The 25,011-nt window shown below is 38.4% G+C and overlaps 1 protein-coding gene across 4 annotated transcripts in view; it reads right to left on the minus strand.

Moving 5' to 3' along the window:
* Positions 1-25,011, minus strand: part of GRM8 (glutamate metabotropic receptor 8) — a 755,908-nt gene that overhangs the window by 116,528 nt on the left and 614,369 nt on the right. For all 4 annotated transcript variants that reach the window (XM_059171757.1, XM_059171760.1, XM_059171756.1 and 1 more), the window contains exon 8: positions 20,290-20,426. In XM_059171757.1, the coding sequence (XP_059027740.1) occupies positions 20,290-20,426 (137 nt within the window). The remainder of the gene's footprint in view (positions 1-20,289; positions 20,427-25,011) is intronic.

A 25,011-nucleotide genomic window follows, 5' to 3' on the forward strand; every position in this document is an offset into this window, starting at 1 on the left:
TTTTGACATTTACTGAGCTAGTTTTCTTCTCTTGTAGCCTGGCATGGGAATTTATTTGAAGATGTATCCCAAAAATGTAGGAAGTAAACTATGAAAGTGGAAAAACATGAAACTCAGGAGATGATATTCCATCCCAGAAGATGAATTCAGGGGAGAGCAGTTATACAGCACACCTAGAAATTGTTACCCCCAGTAAAGCTGGAAACAGGGAGACAGAGAGGTCCACAAAGAAAATTTGCAAGGTGGTTGAAGGAAGACCCATGAGGATAATGGAGAAAGAGAGAAAGAAGGAGGGAAGGAGAGGGAGAGAGAGAATGAACAATGATAAATGTGCAAGAGAAAAAAAGGGGAATGGTGGTTGGAAAATCAGGACAAATATTTTTTATGTCTAAATATCAAGCCAAGAAAAATGTCAAATAAGCAAAACACCAAGTATAAGAAAAGAAGCCCCATCTGACCTTTATGCCAGTGACATTCTGCTTTGGGTGGCCCAAGTTTATGGCATCAGATGTTTTGGAGGAGGAAATGGAGTCTTAGCCTAGACCTTAAATAATGTTTATACTGTCATAATAATGTAAATGTTTATTCATTTTCTACTTTTGTAGTCAATCTAGGGACAAAGAAAGAGAAGCACAGGACGGAATGTCAATGTTAACAACTTAATGATGTCAAAGTGACAGTCTGGCTCCAAAAACAATGGGATGTATGCATGAGAAGAAACACATAGCCATGATTAAGTGAGGCTTTGCAAGTAGTCAAGGGAGTGCAATCACAGACAGAGGGGTTATAAGAAAAGGAAGTGATGAATTCAGAAAGCCACAGACTCATCATGAATACATTCTGATGTCAGATGTGAATGTGCCTTTTCTCAGGCACTAAGGATTTTACCACCTCTCACATGGTCAGTGATGAAGCTGTACGGTCAGGACTGGCTTTTGTTTGAAAGCTTAACTACCTGAGTCTTCAGATGTGTTTTCCAACTCTGTTTTCACCTTTCTTTTCTACAAAGTAAGTCTATAAGCGTGTCATGACCTGAAATCCCTCAGGATGACTAGAACTCCATTTTTTTTTTTTTTCATTTTCTTTCTTCCTTTTCTTCTTTCCTTTTTTTTTTTTTTTTTTTAATTAGATACTCACAAAATGCAGTGCATTATTATTATTTTTTGTTTTTAACAGACTCCTTTTTGTGAACTGTTTTGCAGGCTGGTCCAGAGACTACATCTATTGTCTGATGCTATTGATTGTCCTGGTTGTTAAGGCGTAGAATTGATACTTCCCATGCAGAGGTTCCCTGATGAATTCTGACTCGATTAGGCCAGGATAGCATAACATGACTCACTGTCCTCTATTGAATTACAAGCTGTCTCAGAACCAGCTTACTTGCTCTCTTCTTAAATTCTCCAGGCATTCTTTCTCTCCTAGTTGGCTTTGATTACCATGGACTGTGAGGGTAGACAACCTTTAGAGAGTGAAACCAAATTGGCTACTTAACCCATGGGTCTTGTTTTCAAAGCTGAGGAAAGAAAGAAAAATATTAACCAAACCACTATAATTGTATAACCAAATATCAATGTGGGACTCCAGAACATTACATTTGTTTAAATATGCACCAGAAATTTTCTTTTTTACTGATACTCTTATATTTTTTTACTATGATACTCTACATTTATGAAGCACTAACCCCTTCAAAGACCATTCTATGTCCTAAGGCATTAATGTATATTTTACTTTCTTTTCTTGTATTTGTGTCTCTCTTATCCTGGCACCTTAATTTCTGAGTGGAATTTTAGGTCTTGCACCAAATATATTTCTCTCATCACCCAGCCATTAGCTCTCCATCCCCAGGCCTCTACCCACCCTTTACCTAGAGTGGTTAGTAACAAGAAACAGGACGGAGGCCAATGGAGGTAGCCATTATACAGTAGAAGCAGCTGGAGTCTTTCTTGGTCAAATGCTTTTGGTGAAGACTCATGAATAAGCCATTTCTCTTTCCTGAGCCTTGGTTTCCTCGGTTGTAAATATCCTTAACTCTTGCAAAGCCAATGCATCCTGTGAATTAGGTCCAGTATTAGGTAATACTTAAAAACCAAATTCATACCAAAATAATGAAAACTGACTCCAATGTGTATTGATGTCACCACAAGTACTAAAAGAGGACGGAATTCAAAATATAGAGCATAATCTATGAGGTCATCTTTCCCTAGTTTCCCCAACTGTCTCTAAGTCTCTTCCTTCTTTTAAAACTTGATAGAAATTCCTCAAAAATCAGCTCACACTTTTTTTTTTTTTTTGCCTCTTTTTCTCTCCTCCCACCTTTTTTGATATATTTTTAAATTTTTTATTCCTTAAAAACTCAGTGAAGATTCTGACGGCACAGGCCTAGGGCATAAATTCCCTCCAGTCTGAATTTATAGTAGGCACTTCTTGCTTTATATCAAAGCCTAATTATAAGCTAAATTTACACCCTCAGTCCCCACTGACTCTGTGGCTCCCTTTCTAGGTCAGTGAGGCAGTCTTCTTTAGAAGCACAGGTTTTATGGTCTTTGAATCCAGGAAACTTAGAGCCAAATCTTGAAGTTGCTGACTCTATGGCCTCCATTGCTTATCAGAACCATCCTATTTCAGTAGGAACCTCTTTCCACAACTCAGAGCCCTATTTTTCTGTCATTGGCCATCAATTCTTTACATTCCTAGTATCACTGTTGGTATCCAAGTCTAATCCCTCAGAGTAAAGCCTCAGTTAGTGGCACAGTACTTAGGCCATAAACCAATCCACGCTTGTGTGCCACACCTCCTATGTCCATTCTGAATAGTCTCTCATTTCTTAAGATATTTAATATCTTAAGAAGTAAGGTTAAAAGGCTAATTTCCAATCTGGAATTACCTAAAGGAACTTCTTAGGCTGTCTTAATTTAGTGAATTTACTTAATACTGAGTCAAAAAACAAAACAAAAAACAAAAAACCCAAAACAAAAACAAGTAATCCATACAGTAATCCAAAGCCAAAGAGTAGATTATCATCCCAAACCATTATTCTAATATCAGAGAATGGGGCGCCTGGGTGGCTCAGTGGGTTAAACCTCTGCCTTTGGCTCAGATCATGATCCCAGTTGTCCTGGGATGAGCCCCGCATCAGGCTCTCTGCTCAGCGGGGAGCCTGCTTCCTCCTCTCCCTTTCTCCGCCTGCCTCTCTTCCTCCTTGTGATCTGTCTGTCAAATAAAAAATTAAATCTTAAAAAACAAAACAAAACAAAAACTCTAATATCAGAGAATGAACTAAAGTTTCCCGCCACTTCTGGTATAGTATTCCAGAGACAACCACAGATGACATAAAATCATTTGGAAATTTCTGTGAAATTTCCAAGATGTAAAACACTGAAATTCCATTCCAGTCTACATTCTAGGTGATGATTTACCCCAAAAACACCAGGCAAGACACTTTACCTTCAAATGCTATCACCACAGAAAACTCCATTGCCTCATAATGTAGTGACCAAATAACAAAGCAATAATTTGGAAGCAAGTTAAATATTTTTTAAAGTTTCTCAGCAATTCCAAAAGATGAATCTCTATGTAACTCGTCTAACCAAGCACAACTTCTTAAAATCCTTTGGTACCCCCTTTGAGCATGCTTTCTTCTACAGAAGTTTTCTTGATCTCAAGCATTCATTTCTCTCTCTCTCTCTCTCTCTCTGTCTCTCTCTTCTTCCCTCCCTTCTCTATCTCTCTGTATATGTACCTTTCCACTTAGTGGCTACTTGAAAAACTCTTCTTTTTTAACTTTTAAATCTCCCACCAAATCAACCCATGTTCTTTTCTTTATTCCTCTACCTCTCATCTGCTTTGTACATTCATTTCTTTCTCTGATCTTCTTGATATAAATCAAATAAGCATATTTCAGTGATTCCTGATACTCCCCTCATACACAGACTTGATTATGGACAGCAAAAGTGATTCTCCTTAAAGAGATTAGAGTGAAAAACTCTTAATATCCTATATTCATATTGTTCCTATTACATATAAACAGTGATATCATCATAAAGGATTGATTTGAAGCCAAATAAAATGATGTATTTATATACATGTCTGACCTGGGAGGAATTTTTGGTTAAGGAAATAAAACAGCAAGATGGAGAGCAGAATACAGTTTGGCCGGAATCCCATACCCTCTAGGTATAGTCTCTCAGTTCTCCTGACTACATTCCCATTTAGCATCCTGAAGAAGGAATGGGAATAAGAAAGAGGAGATGGCCCAAGATACAGATGTAGTGAAAAGAAGGGATATGTGCACCCCAATGTTCATAGCAGCAATGTCCATAATAGCTAAACTGCGGAAGGACACAAGATGTCTTTCAACAGATGAATGGATACATATACACAATGTAATATTCCTCAGCCATCAGAAATGAATACCCACCATTTGCATCGACAAGGATGGAACTGAGGAGATTACGTTAAGTGAAGTAAGTCAAGCAGAGAAAGACAATTATCATATGGTTTCACGCATACGTGGAACATAAGCAGTAGCACGGGGAGGGGGGGCGTAGGGGAAGGGAGCGAAATCCAAAGGGGGAAAAATCAAAGAGGGAGATGAACCATGAGGGACTATGGACCACCAGAAACAATCTGGGGGTTTTAGAGGGGGGGGAAGTAGGGCGGGGTAACAGGGTGATGGGTATTGAGGAGGCACGTGCTGTGATAAGCAGTGGGTGTTAAACTTAACTAATGAACTGTTGAACATTACACCAAAAACTAATGTACTATACAGTGGCTAACGGAACATAATAATAAAAAAAAATCATCACATTATATAACAACGTTACACGTCAATTTGTCTCAATAATGCTGAGGGGAAATTTGAGAGACTTGCAGTTGTGTGAGGAATGAGCAACAAGCTGGTGTGGAGAGAACTACAGCTTGCCTTAGTGAGTCTCCTGCTCCACGGGTTGCACTGAGTATTTGCTAGGTGATGAGGAGGGCAGAGGCAGCCACAGAGCTCCAGAACAGCTGCTCCTTTCTCTTCTTCCACTCAACATTTAGACAATCTGGGCAGTTTGGGGGCAGCCACTAGGGAGCAGCAGCAGATGGCTGCCGGGCTCCAGAGGCGTTCTCCTGAACGGTGAGTGCTCCTGTTATGAAAAGCAGCTATCTTTTTTATGCCAATAAATATGATCTCCTGAAAGGCTGCAAAAGGGCACATGCATGAAACATTTCCATTTTTTTCATTTTGGTCTTCAGTTCTCTAATTTTACAAGTACTTTATTTTCTATATAAGCTAAAGAACAATCAGTAAATGAAAAGGGAAAAGAAAATTAAAACAAACAAACAAACAAACAGATTTTCTCTTCCCAGCTGGACCTCCCCATATGAATTAAGGGAGAAAAAGTCAAGTGACAAACTTACAATGAAATTTTTTAGAATCAACCCACATTTACTGAGAACCTACTCTGTGTGTCAGTTATGTACCAGAATTTTCCATGGGCATTATTTTATATGAAGTAGGGATGAAAAGTTCTTTTTCTAAGTAGGGGTAAAAGACAGAACTTCACACACACACACACACACACACACATACACACCCCACACCAAAAAGGACACAAAAGTAAAAAAAAAAACCTAAATATTAGAAGTACAGTTTTTTTGGAATATATGCAAACCCAATTCTGACTAAATTTATGCATACCTCAACATATGTCAAAAATCCTCCCAAAGGAGGAAATGAAAAGTTCATTTTTTTAAAATGTTACTTTGTGCGACTGTTTTCCTCTATACAAAATGACTATGGCCTTCAAAAGTAAGAAGCAACAATTTGACAGAATTTTGAGGTTTACAGAGTATTTTCGCAAAAGAAACCTTTTTGACCTTTAAAGAGATTTTAATCAAAGAGGAACTAGTTAGTATATAATAGGAACCTCCACTTCCTAGGAAAGAGGAAAGATGTTAGAGCCCTAGTGTGGTGACCAGGCCGGCCTCTATTCTGGAGCAGGGACCATTCAATAAGCTTATGGTAGGCAATGCACATCTCAACAAGGCTTTACTCTTATGCTGATAGAATGTATCATCAGCCAACCAGTTTTCTGGAGATTTTATGGAAAGGGCGAGGGCAGTTGGTATTCTAGCAAAAGAAGTTTTACTTTGGTCTGTCTCCTGGGGTACACCAAGAGGGTCTATAATTTGTCAGCTGAGCTAAAAACTCCACTGCAATGTTTCTCGAATTTGTTCACTCAATTGTTCACTTACATATGCAAAAATCAGGGGGGATTAGTAAAAATGAATTTAAACCCCAAGGCCTCTGCTTAGTACCCTGTTATTAATCAATATTATAGAAATAATTGTTAAATAAATTTTGAATTGTTCTCCCTACCTTAAAATTCCCTAAATTCCTTACAATGAGATCAAGTCAATACAAAGTTCAAGAAAATATTAGAGAAGAGAACTGAGGTGTTTTGTAAAAAGAGAACCTGCTTATTCCACTTGAAAAACTAAGAAAAAAAGTTTGCAGTTAGAATAAAGGATAATTTTCTTTTTGTAGCAAATAAGCCCTAAGTCAAAAGCAGACCTATTTTCTAATAATGTAAATGGTCAGGTGGCACTGTTAAATTTTAGCTGTCTCTGAAAGCCACCTTTTTGTAGGCAGAAGGCATTTACTCTTCCTAACGCCCAGTGGTGATCTGGTCATTTCTTTACAATGACTGATGCCAGTTACAGGGTGATATCCACACACAAAGCTGAGATCCAAATTGAAAATTCACTTTTTAAATAGATCTTTACGACTCCCCTTCCCATTCCCTCTGGTCTTCATGAAAATTCCTGGTCTGCCTCCCTCTGCCCCAGTGCAGTCTGCTCCCAACTAGCCTTGGCAGGCCTTCCCCTTATGTCCCTTGTCCAAAACACTCAAGCTCTCTCTAGCTTCAGTGTGACTTCCTCCTTAGAGCTCTGTCCTAGGGCATCCTTTTCCTGAAATCTTTCTCCTGCATTCTCATCTACCTCAGGGTCATCACAAGCTCCTCCTTTTCCTGGTTTCCTGTATCTGATATTTCAACACTTCTTCCCGATTCTACTTCAGAACGCCTTGATGCCTGCACACTGGAGTGGGCTGTGTGTGCCCATGCATTTCACTTATGTTTCCTCTAGCTGAGTGAATTTGAATAAAGCAACTTATTGTTAACCTCACTTTCCTCATCTAATAAGGGTCATTCTACCAGTATCTAAGTCACAGGGTTATGATAAAGATTAAATGAGTTAATAAATGTAAAATTCAGCTTAGGTGGAAAATTCATCCTAAGCCAACATTTCTCAAAATGAGCTTCAAGGAATATTAGTTCCACAAAACGTTCTTCAAATAAAAAAGGGATTCATGGTCAAATCAATTTCTTAAACAGGACACCCGATGCCTACTTCTCAGTCAGTCATAATGTGCATTAGCATGTTAAAGGCTTCACAAGTATTGCAGGAAAACAAAACAAAACAAAAACACTTGTCCAGATACCCTCTAAACTTATTTGAGCAGGGATCCTTTGTGTGCTCAAACTGCAGTTATTTAAAATCCTGCAGACCCAGTGTTCTGAGGAAGGCATTGGAGAAAATGCTGACTTGGACAAGACCCACCGTTATCATTCTGGAAGGTGTTTCAGTCTCAAGTTTCCAACAGTTTTAGAAACATATTTTTTTTTTTTCTTTCTTTCTTTCCTTCTTTTCTTCTTTTTTTGGTAAGAGAGGAAATCTAATTTTCAGAGCCACCACAAACTCGGGGTGGGGGGGGAGAGCCAATTGCCCTGTGGGAGGCCATATCATATGGATAGTAGAATGGTATTAACTTTCTCAGGCCAATTATTTCTTCAGACTCTCTTAAAGGATATGAAAAAATTCTGTTTTCTATGCAATGCCCAGTAATTGCTTATCCGGCTCGTAACAGATGCGAAACTTCATCTCAGGAGAGAAGTTTAATACACAAATATGTGAAAAGCTGAGAAAGAGTGGGAAGAACTCTGGAGAGATTCAGGAACCAGATAAGCGGGCATGAAGGCAGAATCAAGATGTGACTGCTGTGCCCGAGTCCCCACTTGTCTACCTCTAAATGTAAAGCTGCTTACTGTGAAGGAGGTAAAAGGGCAAAAATAAATGCTTGTGCACTGATAGTCTCAATGTCACAAGCTGAATGCAAGCAAATCTGAGATGGCACAGGGGGAATTCTGAAATCATTTTATTTTTCCTTTTTTATGGGAGCAAAAATAAGCCTAGCTCCCATTTATTGCTCAGATGTGGGCTGTTCTTCTCCACCGTGACATACCCTAATTCTTCACACGGAACTTAGCTCTCTTTTATCTTTTCTGCAAAAGTGTTTTCCAAATAAACTAGCATTTCTCAAATCATATTAGTTATTTCTACTTAGCCCTGCTTGATTTCAGTCCATCTAATAGAATAAACTGACTATAGCATAGTCCTATTTTAAAAGCAGATTATAAAAATGCCCGTCTGCAAAATCAAAAGAGAACTAATAGCATAGCCATTGTTAATAATTTATACACCCTTATTAAAACAAAAGAGGGGTGCCTGGGTGGCTCAGTGGGTTAGAGCCTCTGCCTCCAGCTCAGGTCATGATCCCAGGGTCCTGGGATCATATCCCTCCCCCCCCTCCCCCGCATTGGGCTCTCTGCTCAGCAGGAAGCCTGCTTCCCTTCCTCTCTCTCTCTGCCTGCTTCTTTGCCTACTTGTGATCACGCTCTCTGTCAAATAAATAAATAAAATCTTTAAAAATAAATAAATAAAATAAAACAAAGGTAACTTCTCTAATTTTCTGTTTTAATTTTCATTGGCTGTATGCAGCCATGCTCCTTTAAATAAATACCCTGAATCGAAAATAATCACATAAGACCTCTGACCAGTGAGGTTTACACTGGAGCATTACTTTTATATAGATGAATGAATGTGGTCTTGACTTTTTAGGGTACATTTTTCAGCTAAAAAACAGTACTTAAGTAAATAATAAAACACTCATTACATTATTCTGCTATCTAAGTATCGAATTAGAAAATAATAGATCTGGAAGAATTAGTGAAAAGCTCTCTTTGGTCCCTAATTTTATAAACATGGAAACTGGGGCCCCACATATTAAGTCGTAAAACACAGCTCTATCTCAAGATTCGTGAGAGCTCAGGCAGAGAACCTGTCTCCTGACTTCCAGCGACGTGTTCTACATCATCACAGAGCTTCCTAGGGTCTGTCCTTTAAGTCCATTTGTGCCCTGAATGACAAGAAATCATGTCTCTATCACACATTTTATGGATATCATGTATAATAATCGACTGGTTCTTGGATAAGCTAACTTTAGGGATAGAGTTATGAGTTGTACAAGTCTAAAAAATTTAATTCACAGATCCCAAGCTCAAAGTATGTTCTTACTAGGAGAGTTCCATGGTTATCTGTCCCTTTGGGTTCCCTTTAAACATTTTTACAAAGAGTTTCAATCAGTAGCCTCAAAGATCATACAGTGGCTTAATCTAAAAGTCATGTCTGATTTTTCGAATCTAAAATCATGGCCTGAATGCAGGAAAAAAAAAATGCATGTACCAATGGATCTAACAGCTACAAAGCAGTCAAACAAGAACGAATATAGCAAAGCCTACCAGTGTGTTAGAAAAAGTTAAGAAACACAGAGCAGGTGCAACTTTGAAGAAGCCTTGGAAACTCAGTCACAGTTTCTTTTTGGTGCCACAGACAGCAACTTCAGTGCCGTATCGATAGAAGGGATAGGAAGGGGAAGCACAAGAGGCAGGAATGCAAGTCTGTTTTCATAGACTATGATGTTCAAAGGAGCTAGACCTAGGTGGTGTTACTTTTAAATGAGAACATTTTCTCCTTAGGTACATTTGCTACAATTGTAGTAGGTGTCATTCAAGGTGTGGCTATGCCAGCTATAAGTCTAGGGCACATGCTGCAGCAATAATAGTCCCTTTCTTATTTTCTAAAGACATTCCATATTAAAGGGTTAACTATAACTCCAACACTGTCATATAAAAATGAATTAGTTCAGTTCTAAGATAAGACATCAGTCTTCCCAGTTTCTCTCTACATGAAACTCAACAAATATTTAGAGCAAGTTTATTCCTAATTATTTTGCTGGTGTCCTTCAAAGGGTGAATGGTTAAACAAACTTGATACATCCATACCATGGAATAAGACTGAGCAAAAAAAAGGGACGCACTACTTTGATAAATTTTGAGAGAATTACATTGAGTGAAAAAAGCTAAACTCAAAGGATTATATACAGTATAATTCCACTTACACAGCTCTTGAAATGACACATTTGTAGAAATACAGAACATATCAGCTATTGCCAGGTACTGGGGGAGGCCGATGGGAAAGACGTGGATCTGGCAATAAAAGGGCAACACAGGGATTCTTTTGGTGATGAAAATGTTCTGTATTCTGACTAGAATGCTTCTGGTAGAAGGATGGACCAATGCAGGTAATAAAATTGCACAGAACTACCCCCCCAACACACACACACTAGCATAAGTAAAACTGGGGAGATTTAACCAAAATTGGTGAATGGTATGAATGTTAACTTCCTGGTTGTGATATCATACTATAGTTTTCTTTTCTTTTTTTTTTTTAAAGATTATATTTATTTATTTGACAGACAGAGATCACAAGTAGGCAGAGAGGCAGGCAGAGAGAGAGGAGGAAGCAGGCTCCCCGCTCAAGCAGAGAGCCAGATGCAGGGCTCCATCCCAGGATCTAGGATCATGACCTGAGCCAAAGGCAGAGGTCTTAATCTGCTGAGCCACCCAGGTGCCCCCATACTATAGTTTTCAAGATAACGGGCAAACAGGACATGAGATCTTTACTATTTGTTACAACTGCATGTGAATCTGTAATTATCTCAAAGTAGGTTTAATTAAAAATGACTTCAGAACAAATAAGGCAAATAAGCAATAATAAAATTTAGTACTTTCATGTGTCCTTGTTATATCCCTCTACGTATTTGAGGATTTATGTCTCAATCCCCCCCAAGATATATACAACTGCAGATTTCTAGAACTTCATTTGGAAATAAGGATCCATAACCTCAATAAAATGGCATAGGGGCTTGGGGGAGGATCCAGCTTCTGGCTCTATTTTCTTTCCTTAAATAGTGAAATTTTGAGCAGAGATGTCATGTTAAACTTCTGATTCAGTCAACAGACACGGTAACTTTATTCTTTTTAGTTTCATGCCCCTACCAGCAACTGACCTCTATCTATAGCTGGGGGGAGATATATTTTATTCATATATAATACTTTGCAGTTGTTACTTGTAATTCTCTTGTATGTTGTAGATTTTAAATAACATTGATGTGTCCATTGAGCTTTTTAAAAGTACCCTGGCATACAGGGTTCACGTATATTTTAGTAAATCTACCATAAGACAATGACTTTTTTTTTTACCAGTTATTCCTCTATTCTACATTATCATTTTATGTTTATAACCTTATTTTAACCTTTCCTATTGTACTCATCACATTAAAATTGTTCTTACTTTACTCCTCCCAAGGTTAGAATAAGGATTAAAGTACCACATATAGTAATTTTTATTACTTTATTATTCCCATAAAAGTCTAGAATCACCATCTTCCTTTGCCCTTCTTTGGTGTTGGTATAAAGAGGCACTTTGTATTTTATGCTACGTCCTTCTTTGAGCTGCAATATATTCTTTGATTTGCTTTTTCTAATTTGACCTCTAGGGGCGCCAGGGTGGCTCAGTTGGTTGAGCAAATGCCTTCAGCTCGGGTCATGATTCTGGAGTGCTGGGACGGAGTCCTGAATCAGGCTCCCTACTTAGCAGGGGGGTCTGCTTCTCCCTCTGTCCTTTCCCCGCTCATGCTCTCTCACTCTCTCTCTCAAAAAAAAAAAAAAAAAAAAAAATTCTAATTTGATCTCTATCATATTTTCAGTCTTCATTTCCCTTTCTTTGTCACTGTCACAATTACTTACTAAAATAACTAATTAAGCATCTGTGTCTTCACCTATTTTTCAGCAATAATAATAGACTTTTTAATGCTCTACTTACATTTCCCCTGACTAGCTACTGGATTCCCCGGATACTATTAGATTACTCTAGGAATCTGCCTTCAACGAGATGGAGGTAACCGAATCCAGCATCTCAATTCTTAATCATATTAAACCATACTTTCTATGGCATGAATTTATATTTCTTGAAATATCACAGCAATAGCACATTGGGGGCACTTTATTCTGGAAAAAATATTTTTATATGGCATGATTTGGTATGTTCTTAAAATATCAGCATGATTCTTACTCAACTGAACAGCCTAGATGAATCTATCAGTTGTAATTGCTGACGAAGAAACCAAACTTGACTACTAACTAAAATGTATTAACTCTCTCTATTCTGTCTTTCTAATTCACTGGTTTGCTTGTTTATCCTGCTATGATAAATGGATATTATTAAATCCTTTTAAATGTCTTAGGGAACAAGGCTCAAACCAAGTAGATGGACAGACAAGTCAGAGAAAACCTACCAGACAGGCAGCAATGAATATTGCTCCTTCAAGGTTTGTATCAAAAGCCACTAAGCAACTCTGAGGTCCCACAGGGTCTAGGAAGCTCTGCAAATCACATGCCAGGAATAAAAGCCAGTGGTAATAGTAACAGTTAAGTCCTGAAGAATCTTATGTGGGTCCCTTACACATACTCTCCTGTATGGGACTTTGGATTTTCCCTTGGCTTTTGTAGGACTTGATTAGATGGATCCTAAACTAGATTCTCTATTCTGGCTTTTATATCTGAGTTCATCCTTGATTACTGCTATGACTCGGATCTCTGCCCTGATCCCATATGCTCCTAGGTTATACTTTATTTCCAGATTAGTATTTTAGGGTCAGCTCTCCTTTATGGCCTTGCGAAGATAACATTACTTTCATTTTTTAGTTCATTAATTATTTCAATGAATATTTAGTGAGACCCACATTATGCTGTTAAAGATTTAAAAACAAGTAGAATAGGTTCTTTGCCCCAAATTATCAGTGCTGAGAACAAATGGTAGGGGTCTTCTAGATGTTAGGGTTCTCCTATCAGGCCATCCAATATTAGAGTCTTCCCAACTTATTTCCATGGGGATATCACAAACTAGTTGCACCAAAACACTTCCCAATTCCGTCTGCAGACCAAGATAGAATATGCTTCTTTGTTAACACTAGTCCTACTTTGCTAATAAGAATATGTGTTAAAAGAGACAAGAATAAAGGAAAATGGATGGATGCACTGTGAACTCATGAAAGAGACACATCCTTGGATTCTGCTCCTGCTTAGTGTTACTATTTGGGTGAGACCCTAGAGACTGAATCTGAAATACTTCTATATCATTACAGCATCCAACATGGCAGTGGCACATTGGAGGCACTTTATTCCAGCATGGATGGATGGGTGGATGCTTTTAGCATAGCCTATATACTCTTGCAAACATTTCTGGCCACTAAAGTAACTGAAGAGTCAATCTGAATCTCATTAATCAAGAAACTTTATCCAGTCCCCCTAGCTGGAAGTAATCATTACACCCTCTGAATTCATAGTCTGTTCTTTAATCTGTACCTAATTATGCTTTTATTATAGTTATTCAAGTATATAGTTGCCTTTAATGAATTGCAAATCTTTTTTTTTAAGATTTTATTTATTTATTTGAGAGAGAGAGCGAACAATGCGGGGGAGCTGAGCAGGGATCAGGATAGGGGGCTTGATCCCAGGACCCCAGGATCATGATCTGAACCAAAGGTAGACGCTTAACCGACTGAGCCACCCAGATGCCCCAAATTGCAAATCTGTCGGTATTTGGAAGTTTATCTTATTCAACCTTGTACTCTCCAACAGTTTAGCCTTCTGCTTGGCAGCAAGAGGTCACTGAATAAATAACGTGTGCACAAGTCCATTTCCCAATCAATAACCTTGGATCATTGTTCTACATTTAATTAGTATTTAGAAAATATCAGCATATTATTGATGGCATTCAACAAATACTTACTGAGTAGCTACTCTGGGCTAGCAAGAACATAGTTAAAATTTAATCACCTTGATATTTGCTCAACATGTCAAAAACATGAATTTACCAAATGCTTATTTTCTCATAAACAGACATACAACTACTGACCCAAAAATGGCTTTTTAAAAAGGAATAAATTTACACCTAATAAACCAAAATATAGTTCTGACAAGTAGTCATCTTGTTATAAGAAAAGGAAGCAGAATAGTCTTTTCAGAATGGTGCAGAAGGGCAGGAACTACAGTGACATTTAAAGTTCTGTCCGACTGTAGAAGGTTTCAGAGAACCAACTTTACATTCATGGTTAGTGCGAGAGGGAGAGCTCATGTATGCTGGCCTCATAGGGTGAACTATCTTTCATAAGAAATGATCATGATATGAAAGAGTGTTTCCAAACACAGGCAATTTCACAAATGAGGAAATCGAGGCAGAGGGAAAAAGGTCAAGTCTCCTCACAAACACTGTTCCAACTCCATTCACCCATCCTTACTTCAAGACTATTTCAATATCCTTCACTGAGCAATATCCTTCACAGGGCACTGAGGAATTCTCCCTTTCTGTATTTCAAGCAAGCTGAGGAACCCCTAGTACAGCATATACATGGCCGACCATCTACAGTTAAATACATATAATTTTAATATTAAATTATACATAAAATATTAAATTATATATAAATAAAATTTACATATATATTTAATTAAAATATCATATCATAAGTACTATACCACATGGACATAGGAAAGACAGATTCAATTAAAAAAATTTTTGCTCGGGGCGCCTGGGTGGCTCAGTGGGTTAAGCCACTGCCTTCGGCTCAGGTCATGATCTCAGGGTTCTGGGATCGAGTCCCGCATCGGGCTCTCTGCTCAGCAGGGAGCCTGCTTCCCTCTCTCTCTCTCTCTCTGCCTGCCTCTCCATCTACTTGTGATTTCTCTCTGTCAAATAAATAAATAAAATCTTTAAAAAAAAAATTTTTTTTTGCTCAAATTTCTGGTGCTCCCCAAAGCCTGTAGCCCTTTTCAAATATCAAAATAAACATTTGGGGTGTACTTCGTAGGCACAGATAAATTATTATGGCACAGGCACCTCTTTTTAAGGTTAATTCCTACCCAAAATATCAAATAAAGGCAGAAAAGACTTTGCATATATGGAATTTACATTGAAATTATAGGTCCTCGATAATAGGTTGGTTACAGTGGCAGAATAAAGTGAAACAAATTATTATTATCATATCCATTTAACCCTGCATATGTGGCAAGCAATGTTCTAGGATCTCTGTGTATGTGGTTTCCTTTAATTATCTCATGAATTCTGTGAAGTAGTCTTAACTGTTTCCATGCAGATGAAAGATCTGAGACTAAAAGAGGTAAAATGGCATGCCCATGGCCATATGACTCATAAATGGAAGGATAGAATTTAAACATCTTTCTTTCTGACTTTGAGGTCATATATATATATATATATATATATATATATATATATATATATATTTTAAAGATTTTATTTATTTATTTTGACAGAGAGAGAGAGCACAAGTAGGCAGAGCAGCTGGCAGTGGGAAAGGGAGAAGGGAGAAGCAGACTCTCTGCTGAGCTGGGAGCCCGACATGGGGCTCGATCTCAGGACCCTCAGATCATGACCTGAGCCGAAGGCAGCTGCTTTACTGACTGAGCCACCCAGGTGCCCCAAGGTCATATATTTTTTAAAGATTTTATTTATTTATTTATTATTTATTTGAGCAGGGAGCCTGACACGGGATTCTATCCCAGGACACTGGAATCATGAACTGAGCCAAAGGAAGGCAACCACTCAACCAACTAAGCCACTCAGGCACCTCTGAGGTCTCATACTTGACCACTATATCCTAATGTGTTCAGTCTTCATAGTAAGCCTATTTATTATCCCCACTTAACAGATGAGAAAACTGAGGCTCTGAATTTAGTACCTGGTCAAGAGTAACTCTCTTTTATGGACTAACCCACACAAAAATTAAATCAGGGTCAGTGAAGCCCTTTTGCTTCAAATCACCCTTCCCAACTGATACTGTGACACTAATAACTGTGGTTGAGACATTCTAAGTTTACTACATTTATTTATCTCCAAATTATTAACTTGAATAAAAAGAGAAGAAAACAAAACAATAAGACAAGCAAAAACATATGTCTCATTCCCACCATAAAACAAAACAACAACAACCCACGTAGCTCTGGTTGGAAGTATAAAATAGTGAACTTTACATTATTTTAGGCACATCCAGTAACCTCCATACACCTTCTCCCTGTGGACTTTAAGCAGCATATGGCTCTTCTTCTCACAATTCAGGCTCGGCTGTTTATTCTCAACCTCTAGGTTACAAAATGTTTCATAATCACTAATCAGGATCACCTGCCTCTTGAGAGACTCAGCCAAACAAAATGTAGAGACCTAATTGTTCAAATTCACTCTCAAGTAGATAACATGCCCTTCATGCATGGACTGAGATGACTGAATAGAAAACCTAAATCAAACTAAACAATTACACTAAGAGATTCTAATTGCTGAATTAAGAACATATGTTAGTCCCATAATAAAGAAAAAGGAACAATAATATTTGAAAGAATAAAGACAATGCTTTCGAGGAAATAAAACACCTCATAATTTTCCAGGAAAAAAAAAAGAAAAAAAAACCAACTACTCATTTTAAAAATTCTTTCACTACACTAAAGGTACATTCAGGGCAAATTCGTCACACTCATATACGCTTAACTGTACACTCTGTGTACAGAATTGTCCTATGGTTGAGTTCATCCAGAAAAACTGGCTTTTTTGAAAATACACAGAATTCAGTCCGATGACTGGCTGTTAAATGCTTACCCCCGAGAATGTAAAATCTATTGTAAAACTGGTTTAATAGATTAAGGAGAGACGTAGCACATGGGCGAGGTTATCATCCCCTGTCTGTTAACACTGCTCTCCTCAGCAGTCAGGCCAGGTTAGGAACCTCTCTCTGGGCTGCCGCTGCGACACCGCGCACGCCCCATGCTCTGTGCACCTGCCTCGCTGCGCTAGCGTCGATGGTCTGAGCGCCGTTCTATCCTTCCAGTCTGTGAGCGCCCTGAGAACCACTGACTCAGCCTTGTCTCAAACCTTAGCACCGGGTACGTGCACAGAATGAATTTATCCAATCCATTCAAAAAATAGCTGCCTCACTGATAATACCTAGCCATACGCTACCATACAAAAAGAAGGTTTGTATTTGTCTTACAGGCAGGTTACTTTTTAAGCATAGATGGATTTTCTAGAGGATTAAAGCCAATATTAAAGATAGGAAGAAAGAGTGGACGATGGAGACAAATGGGCCGCATTTTAATGAAGAGATACTCTCAGAACTTTCTAAAGCAAATCCAAGTGCCTCCCTAATAAGCAGTGCTCAGCTCACCACATTGATTATGGGCTCTCCCACTGGCCGTATAGAATCACGAGATACTGGATTAATAATAGGTAATATCTATGCATTTCACGTGTGCCATGTCCTGGACTAAATGCTTTATTGTATTGTTTCATTTCATTCATATTACAACCACATAAGATAAGTGTTACTAATATAAGTATTAGTAACACCTAATATAAGATAGGTGTTACTAATGTTTCCATTTTACAGATGATAAAACTGAAGCAAAGTATTTGTTCCATGCCTTGACTACTATCTGAGCAGAACTTTAGTAAATTGGTCACGTTCCAAACACCCTGTATGCCTTCAAAAAGGTGACCTTCAAACAGGTCACTGATCCAAGGAGAAACAATTTGTCCTGCTGGGCTCCAGAAGTCAACTCTTGATGTATAGTCTCTCTGCCCAGTCTAATTCACTTACTTTTCTCCTGAGAGATACATTCTCTCTGTTTTGGTAAAAACAGCACTGTTATCTAGTTATAAATTATCATAATCATGCATGAGAAATAATTCTTACAAACTGTTTGGATATGTTTGATGAACAATAACACAATAATAAACATAAAACTTTCATGCACCATTAAATGTACATAAAAGAGAAGCTTGAGATTCAATATGAAATTTTATAATAAATATGTCATACACATAGAGAGATGTGTCTGTGTATATGTATATACTGTGTGTACGTATAAATATTTTAGGTATCTTAGTGTCATGTATTAGTGCCTATGTTTTTCAACCATTGAACTTCGTTATGTATGTCCTTAATCACAAGAATGTAATAGGCAGTTTGGCATTAATAAACATCCGATAAAAAGTAGCTTCCCTATTTTAACTCTTAGAAATTGTCTTTGTCATGTGTAATTATTTTATTCCACATAGGTCCACTTTCAAAAGGGCTTTTGCCACAAAGTGATTGATTTTCAGATTGGCACTAATAACCTGTAGAGTTATCAAAACAATGCTTTGATAAATGTCAGTTTGGGTTGCAGAATAATAGATAAGATTTCCTCAGGCTGCTACATATAGTAAGCTGTAGATTTGTGGTCTTACAAAGCACAACAATAGTTGGAAATATTAGCTGTCTTTGTGCATTATTGAAGGCAGAAGTGTGATAATTATCAGGAAGTCATTTCAAAGACAGTAGACCATAAATATCCCAGTTTCATTATTTTTCATCATCTGCTTCCTTGTTGAAACCTTTGGCGGTTGATGCTACATAAGCATACCACTATATTTGGAGACACAGAAAGTAGGAGATATATTAAAAATACCAAACAGATGTCTTTTGAGTGGGTTCAAACACAAGAAAAGCACATGTACAAGTGTTACACACACACAGACAAGAATGATCTCCACTCTCCTGTATGTCGTAAGCCTTTACCTTCTAGCTAGGATAAGGCATGGCGAAGAAATGAAGTTAACTATTCATTTAGGAAGTAAACTCAACTCTCACAGCATTGTGATGGCTTTGAGAATCAAGAAGAGGAGATGCTTTCATTATAGGAAAGAACGAGATGCATATTAGAACCATAGGACATAGACCGATATGTCTCTAGTTTCTTTGAAGCATTTAAAAGCACCTTTCTGCCTACAGAGGAAACACGCTGTTGCAACGAGAATTCCTCAGCCCCCCAGTTCCTGTAAATAGTCCCATTTTATAACTGTCAAAGATGTGTGCCATGAAAGAACTCCAATCCTTAGCTGAAACTATAGGGCACACTCCTTATTTCTCTATACTGGAAGAAGTCAGTGTGCGCTAATGCCACACCATGGGCTGTTGAAAGGTGAAATCATTTCTTATCTAGTGATAAGCAGATGCTGCTCCAAGCACCCCCACACCCTCCCAAATAGCCACTGGCAGTCCTGGTCCCTTTCTGGACATCCCTTGTCCCTCAGGTTCAGGATCAGCTTCCTGCTCCAGAGCCCCTTCTTACAGGTGGGCGCCAGTAGTACCACACAGCTCTCTCCAATGTCCCCACAGACCCTTTCCCTAGGGGATCCTCCCTGGAGGGCTGCCACCAGCCAGGCATGTTTGATGAGGTTCCTCTACCTCACACCTATGTTGCATGCTTCCCCACTGGGGCCCCAGCAGGCCCAGTAGGAAAACACAGAGCCCTCTATGTCCTTGGTGACACCAAGGCAGGAAATGCCCAGCTACCTTTGGCACCATCCACAGGCCCTGGGACCCGACTTAGGCTAGGCTTTCCAAGTTTTCCTCACATGGCCACTCATTTCTAGGAACTGCAAGATCTGTGGGTCTTGTGCCTTGATCCCACACCCCAGGTAGACAGGGACAGCAGTCAGTCCTAAAGGCTGTCAAATGATCTAAACAACCCTTTTGGGTACACTAACTTGCTCTAATGTCGCGATTCAAAGAGGTAATGTAAATACAGATCATGATTCACTTCCATCAATCAGATGTAGGCATGAGGTCTCAATGTATGAGATGGCAAAGGTGAAATACACTCACACTGTCATTCCTCCCACACAACACACAACACACACACACCCCACACACATGTACAGTATACCAACACTTAAACAAGTGAGTCTTTCAGAAAAGGGCAAAATTTCCTTAAATACAATGAAGTCACTTAAAAGGAAATGAGGTCTTTCATTAAATCCCCCAGACACCAGATTTCTCTATAGACATTTGAGATTTTCCATAACATTTTAAAGCTGAAGGAAAGGATAAAAACATACATTTTTAAAAAACATAATTACAAGACAATTCTAACAAAACTTGTATTATGAACTTAAAAACGAAGCATTTCTCCTCAAGAACTATATACACTACTGTATATCTATATTGATACTTACTTTTAGGTGAAGCTGGTTGGTCCAGTGCCCAATGATTTTGTATTCTGCACTTTTGTTGGTTATTTGATACTGAAAGATATCATAACGTCCAGGGGCATCTCCGTTTTCATTAAAAGTGACAGGTGTCCCAGCACTACCTACAAATGTTTAGAAAACAATGTTAATAAAGTTTTAGTGAGATAGTCTACTGAGCTTATTTTTCTCTACCTAAGAATGGTAGATAAAAATATATTGTGTATAGTAAGAGATATGAAGATAGCAATCCATACAAGGTCATTCTTGATAGCATAATATCTCCTACACAAAAAGAAGCCCAGACGTACATATAGGAAGAAGACATGCTTTATTATGCACATTAGAAAGTAAATGGTGAGTATCCAAGTTAGGCAATGTACATAACAGCTAAATAAATAGAAGTTGATAGGCTGAATATTCCATCCTATCTACCCAGAGTGACAGTCAATAGAGACGAGCGTAAATGTCTTGAAACACAACACCTCCTGCAGAATGTGAACTACAAACAGCAACTCAAAACCTGGCAGGAGAACATCTGAGCCACATTCTCTCGGGTTTGACTTTATTCAGACTTGAACTCCACTCAAAAGCAGTTCCCTATGCAATTTCTCTTCTCAGCCCCTGCTTCTGCTACCTCTGCCCATGAGTATATTAATGTGGGCCACTGCTGGGAACCTCCCAATGGGCAAGACAGCAATCACTGGGAAGTCCTGACTCTGCTCAGATCATAAAGGTTCCCCCAGTTCACCGGGGCACAGCAGCAAGACGCATGAAATTGCAAGCAATGCGGTATTTTCTAAACTCCCATTTCTCTAAGAAGCTTTCAGCTTTTCTCTTTTCTCTTCATAGCTTCTGCTCATTTTTACTTGCCCTCTTATTAACTGTTCCAGAATCACAGGTTTTAAGAGTAGAAAGAGATTGCTACCCCCATGTTTCTTCGCTGCATGCAGCCTCACTCTCTGAAGAGACCTTCCTGTTCTCTACCAGCCCTTAGCTTCTCCCTCTCCCCACTTCATCTTGTTGGATGACTCTGCTATCTTGGACAAATTCACCTGACATCAATCCCTTTTCTTTGTATCTATCTTCTCTCTGCAGGCCCTCTCCCCTGAATTTCTTGTCGCAGCGTATTAGATTTAATTTCCATACCATGCTAGAAAGTGTCTCCTCCTTGCTATTTCTTTTCCTATTGTATTCTCCCAAAATATATACTACAGACAGTTGTATATGTCCATTTTACAATTTTACTTTATAAGGAGTTCTTTATTCTACTTGTAGAATTTTTAACGAATACCGATAATCACAAATTCTAAAGCATTTAAGTTTATCAAACAAAATGGATGAATTAAGACAATAACTTGCAAGTAAATACGATCACAATCACACAGGAGCAATAAGGATGCTTTCCAAGTATTTAATACAGAGATGTCTGATTTCCTCTGTTCTCTGGAATCTTTTTAAAATTTGGACACAGTGTGAAGTCTCTGATGAAACCATAGATCCTTGGTATCTGCAAAGACTCCTAAAGTCATAAGAGACTGCACAGCCTGAAGGAAAGAGCACTGGTCTGAGAGTCAAGACCCGCATGACCATGCTAACTCCACTTCCCATTTATTTCCATGACTTGTGTGTGTCTCTTTTTATTCACGTGTCATGTAGGGACTTAACGATGAATATGAACATGTTTTGAAGTCCTAGAAGAGTCATATGCATTTAAATCATTATTATTAAGCCATTTTGGAAGTGACTTTATACATAAATCAAGAAAGAAATGAGGAATTAGGGAATAAAATAAGAGGGCTCTAATCAACCGGTACTATGCTAGCTACTCCATAGACACTCAAGTGGAAACCCATTTGCCATAGCTGACCAAAACTTAACTCCTAATGACCTTGAGCAGCTTAACCTTTAAATGCTAGTTTCCTCATCTGAAAAATGGAGATAATAATGACACTTTTCTCATAGGGTTGTTATAAGAATTAAATGAACAAATAGCTATCTAGCGCACCGAACAATGCATGGGATAATTAGATACTATTGTGATGATTATTATTTACTCCATATGTATTTCCAGTACACACCAATGCAAAGTAATAGAGAGGATGCTGGAAATTCTTTAAGTGATATCTAGACAGGGGGCTATGGAAGTTCAAATGGGAATGATTCCTGGATAGAGAAAAAAATATGTATCTATTACAAATCTCATACTAACATCCTCAACAATTCCCGACATTTATATACCACTTGAAAACTTATGATGTCATCTTCTTCATGAATAAAGGAATATTTAATTTCTCTAACTAAAATCCCCAATGTTACATCACTTACTGAATGACCTCTTATCTCCTCTAACAGCAGTCTCAATCTTTTTTAACACGATAATACCCAAGACAGAAAAACGCCACTCATGTAACACATTTTCGTGAATGTGCTCTGAGTTACATAGAATTCCTAGTATGCCAGGTATTTCTGCATATCTTTTCTCTAGCTTGAGAAAGTCTACTGGAAAGCAAGGGCAGGAGAGCTGTATTTTTACAAAAATAATAATTCTTTAGTTGAAATACTTCAAAGATCATTATCAACAGCAACTTACACTAAATTTGATATTGTATTAAGAGGCAGTATAATCCAGTGGGTTCTGGAGCCAGATCACTGAGTTCAATCCCCCACACTGTCACTTATTGAATGTATGATCTTGGGTCAGTTACTTAACTTCCATATATTTCCCATGTCTCATTTTTAAAATGGGCTAAGAGTGGTTCTCACCTAGGATGGATATGGGAAGATTAAATGAATTAAAATATGTAAAACATTTCATACATAGTAAGCATTATGTAAGTATTAACTATTATTTCCTTTATTGTTTTATGGCAATGCTGTGTTTGAAATCCAGTGTCTGTATGAAAATAGAACTTCTCTGTGAGCATCTATGGCTTTCCTCAAGTCACCCTCACTGATCTTCCTTCTCCTCTTTCAACACAATGTCACCTATACCTACAATCCAGTTCCCTAAATTTGTCATGCTCTTTCTTACCACCCTGTCTTTGTACCTGTTATTATCCATAAATTCCCTTCTGCCTTCCTCCTAACCCTTCTTCTCTACGTAATTCCTTTTCAGATGTGACTCAAAGGCCATACCTAAAGGAGCTTGATCTTCTAAACCTGGAGCAGGAGGCCAAGCACCTCTTTGCATCCTACCCTCCTCTATCACAGCACTCGCTACACTCCACACACTTTTACTCTTCATCCCCATATCTGGTCAGAACATTGATTCAACAGATATTTACTGAGAGCCTACTATGTGCTCACCCCTGGGTGGATGCTTTGCCTTCCTCACAAAGGAGGTCTCCTCAGTAAAGGCAGAGTGTATCTCTAATCTTTGTAGGCACTGAACCAAAGACAGTGTTCCACACTGAGGGAATAAACTGCAGTAAAGCATAAATCAGGCACTCACTAATGATCTCAAGTAAATCCATACTCACTCTCTTCATAACATTATGAACTGCATTTATGTCACCTCTCATCTTTTTTATTCACAAATGAGGGGACCTTCAGACTCCCTTTCATGTTGTTATCAGGGTGATGTTAGAAACCACTCCTGCAACTTACTTTATTAATCTGATTTCTGCGCTTGGGCTAGGCTTGCAGTTGAATTACTTTAACACTTTCACAGGGAGAACTGACTCCATTACATACTGGCTCATCTCAAATGATTGCCCTGGTTCTGTGGTCTATGTAACTAAGAACAGCCTTGAATGTCCAGGAGAGGCCATGCTTACTAATGTTTACTAATTTCTACAAGTAAGAAATTTAAATTTAAAATATCCTTTGTATGAGTCTGGCCACCCCTGAAAAAATGTAATTAAGTGGCATTTTGTCCAGAAAAAAATTTTAAATGACAAATGTCTCAGTATGTCCATCACTTTATTATGATTCAATCACAACACAGGTAAGAAATAAATATACATAGCAATAAATAGATATAGATTTAGATATCTCCTAGACATTATCTCCTGGACTTAGTTATTTCAGAAATTTTGAAGCACATTAATTTCATATTTTATTATTTATTTATTTGACAGACAGAATCACAAGTAGGCAGAGAGGCAGACAGAGAGAGAGAGAGGAGGAAGCAGGCTCTCACAGAGCCGAGAGCCCGATATGGGGCTTGATGCCAGGACCCTGGGATCATGATGTGAGTCGAAGGCAGAGGCTTTAACCCACTGAGCCACCCAGGCACCCTGTCTTCCTGAATATTTTCTGTTCAATGAGAAATCCATTGGGAAAACTATATTATATTTTTATTCCTAAGCATATCAAGGACTTCAACACGTTTTTGTAGGAAAAATGATTCAGCCCATGAAGATTTTATTCACAAATGTTTGGCTTTGTTGAACATTGTTCTGGGGAAGAGTATGGGCTTGGGATTCCAGGACTGAGTTTGATTTCTGGCACCACCAATTACCTGCAAGATCTAAGCAAGTCACCCTCACTAAATCTATTTTCTCAGCTGTCAGGCGAGCATAAGAACCACAACTTCCCTGGGCTATTCCAAGGGTCACATGAAATGATGTATGTAAAGCACTTAATGCATGGCTGGCACATGATAGGGGTGCAATAAAAGGAAAGCCATCATCGTCATTATCCATTCCTTTGACTACACTTAATGCTCCCGTGATCTACATTACCTTATTTCCACAATGCAAAAAG

This window comes from Mustela lutreola, chromosome 4 (genome assembly GCF_030435805.1).
Source record: "Mustela lutreola isolate mMusLut2 chromosome 4, mMusLut2.pri, whole genome shotgun sequence".
NCBI lineage: Eukaryota > Metazoa > Chordata > Mammalia > Carnivora > Mustelidae > Mustela > Mustela lutreola.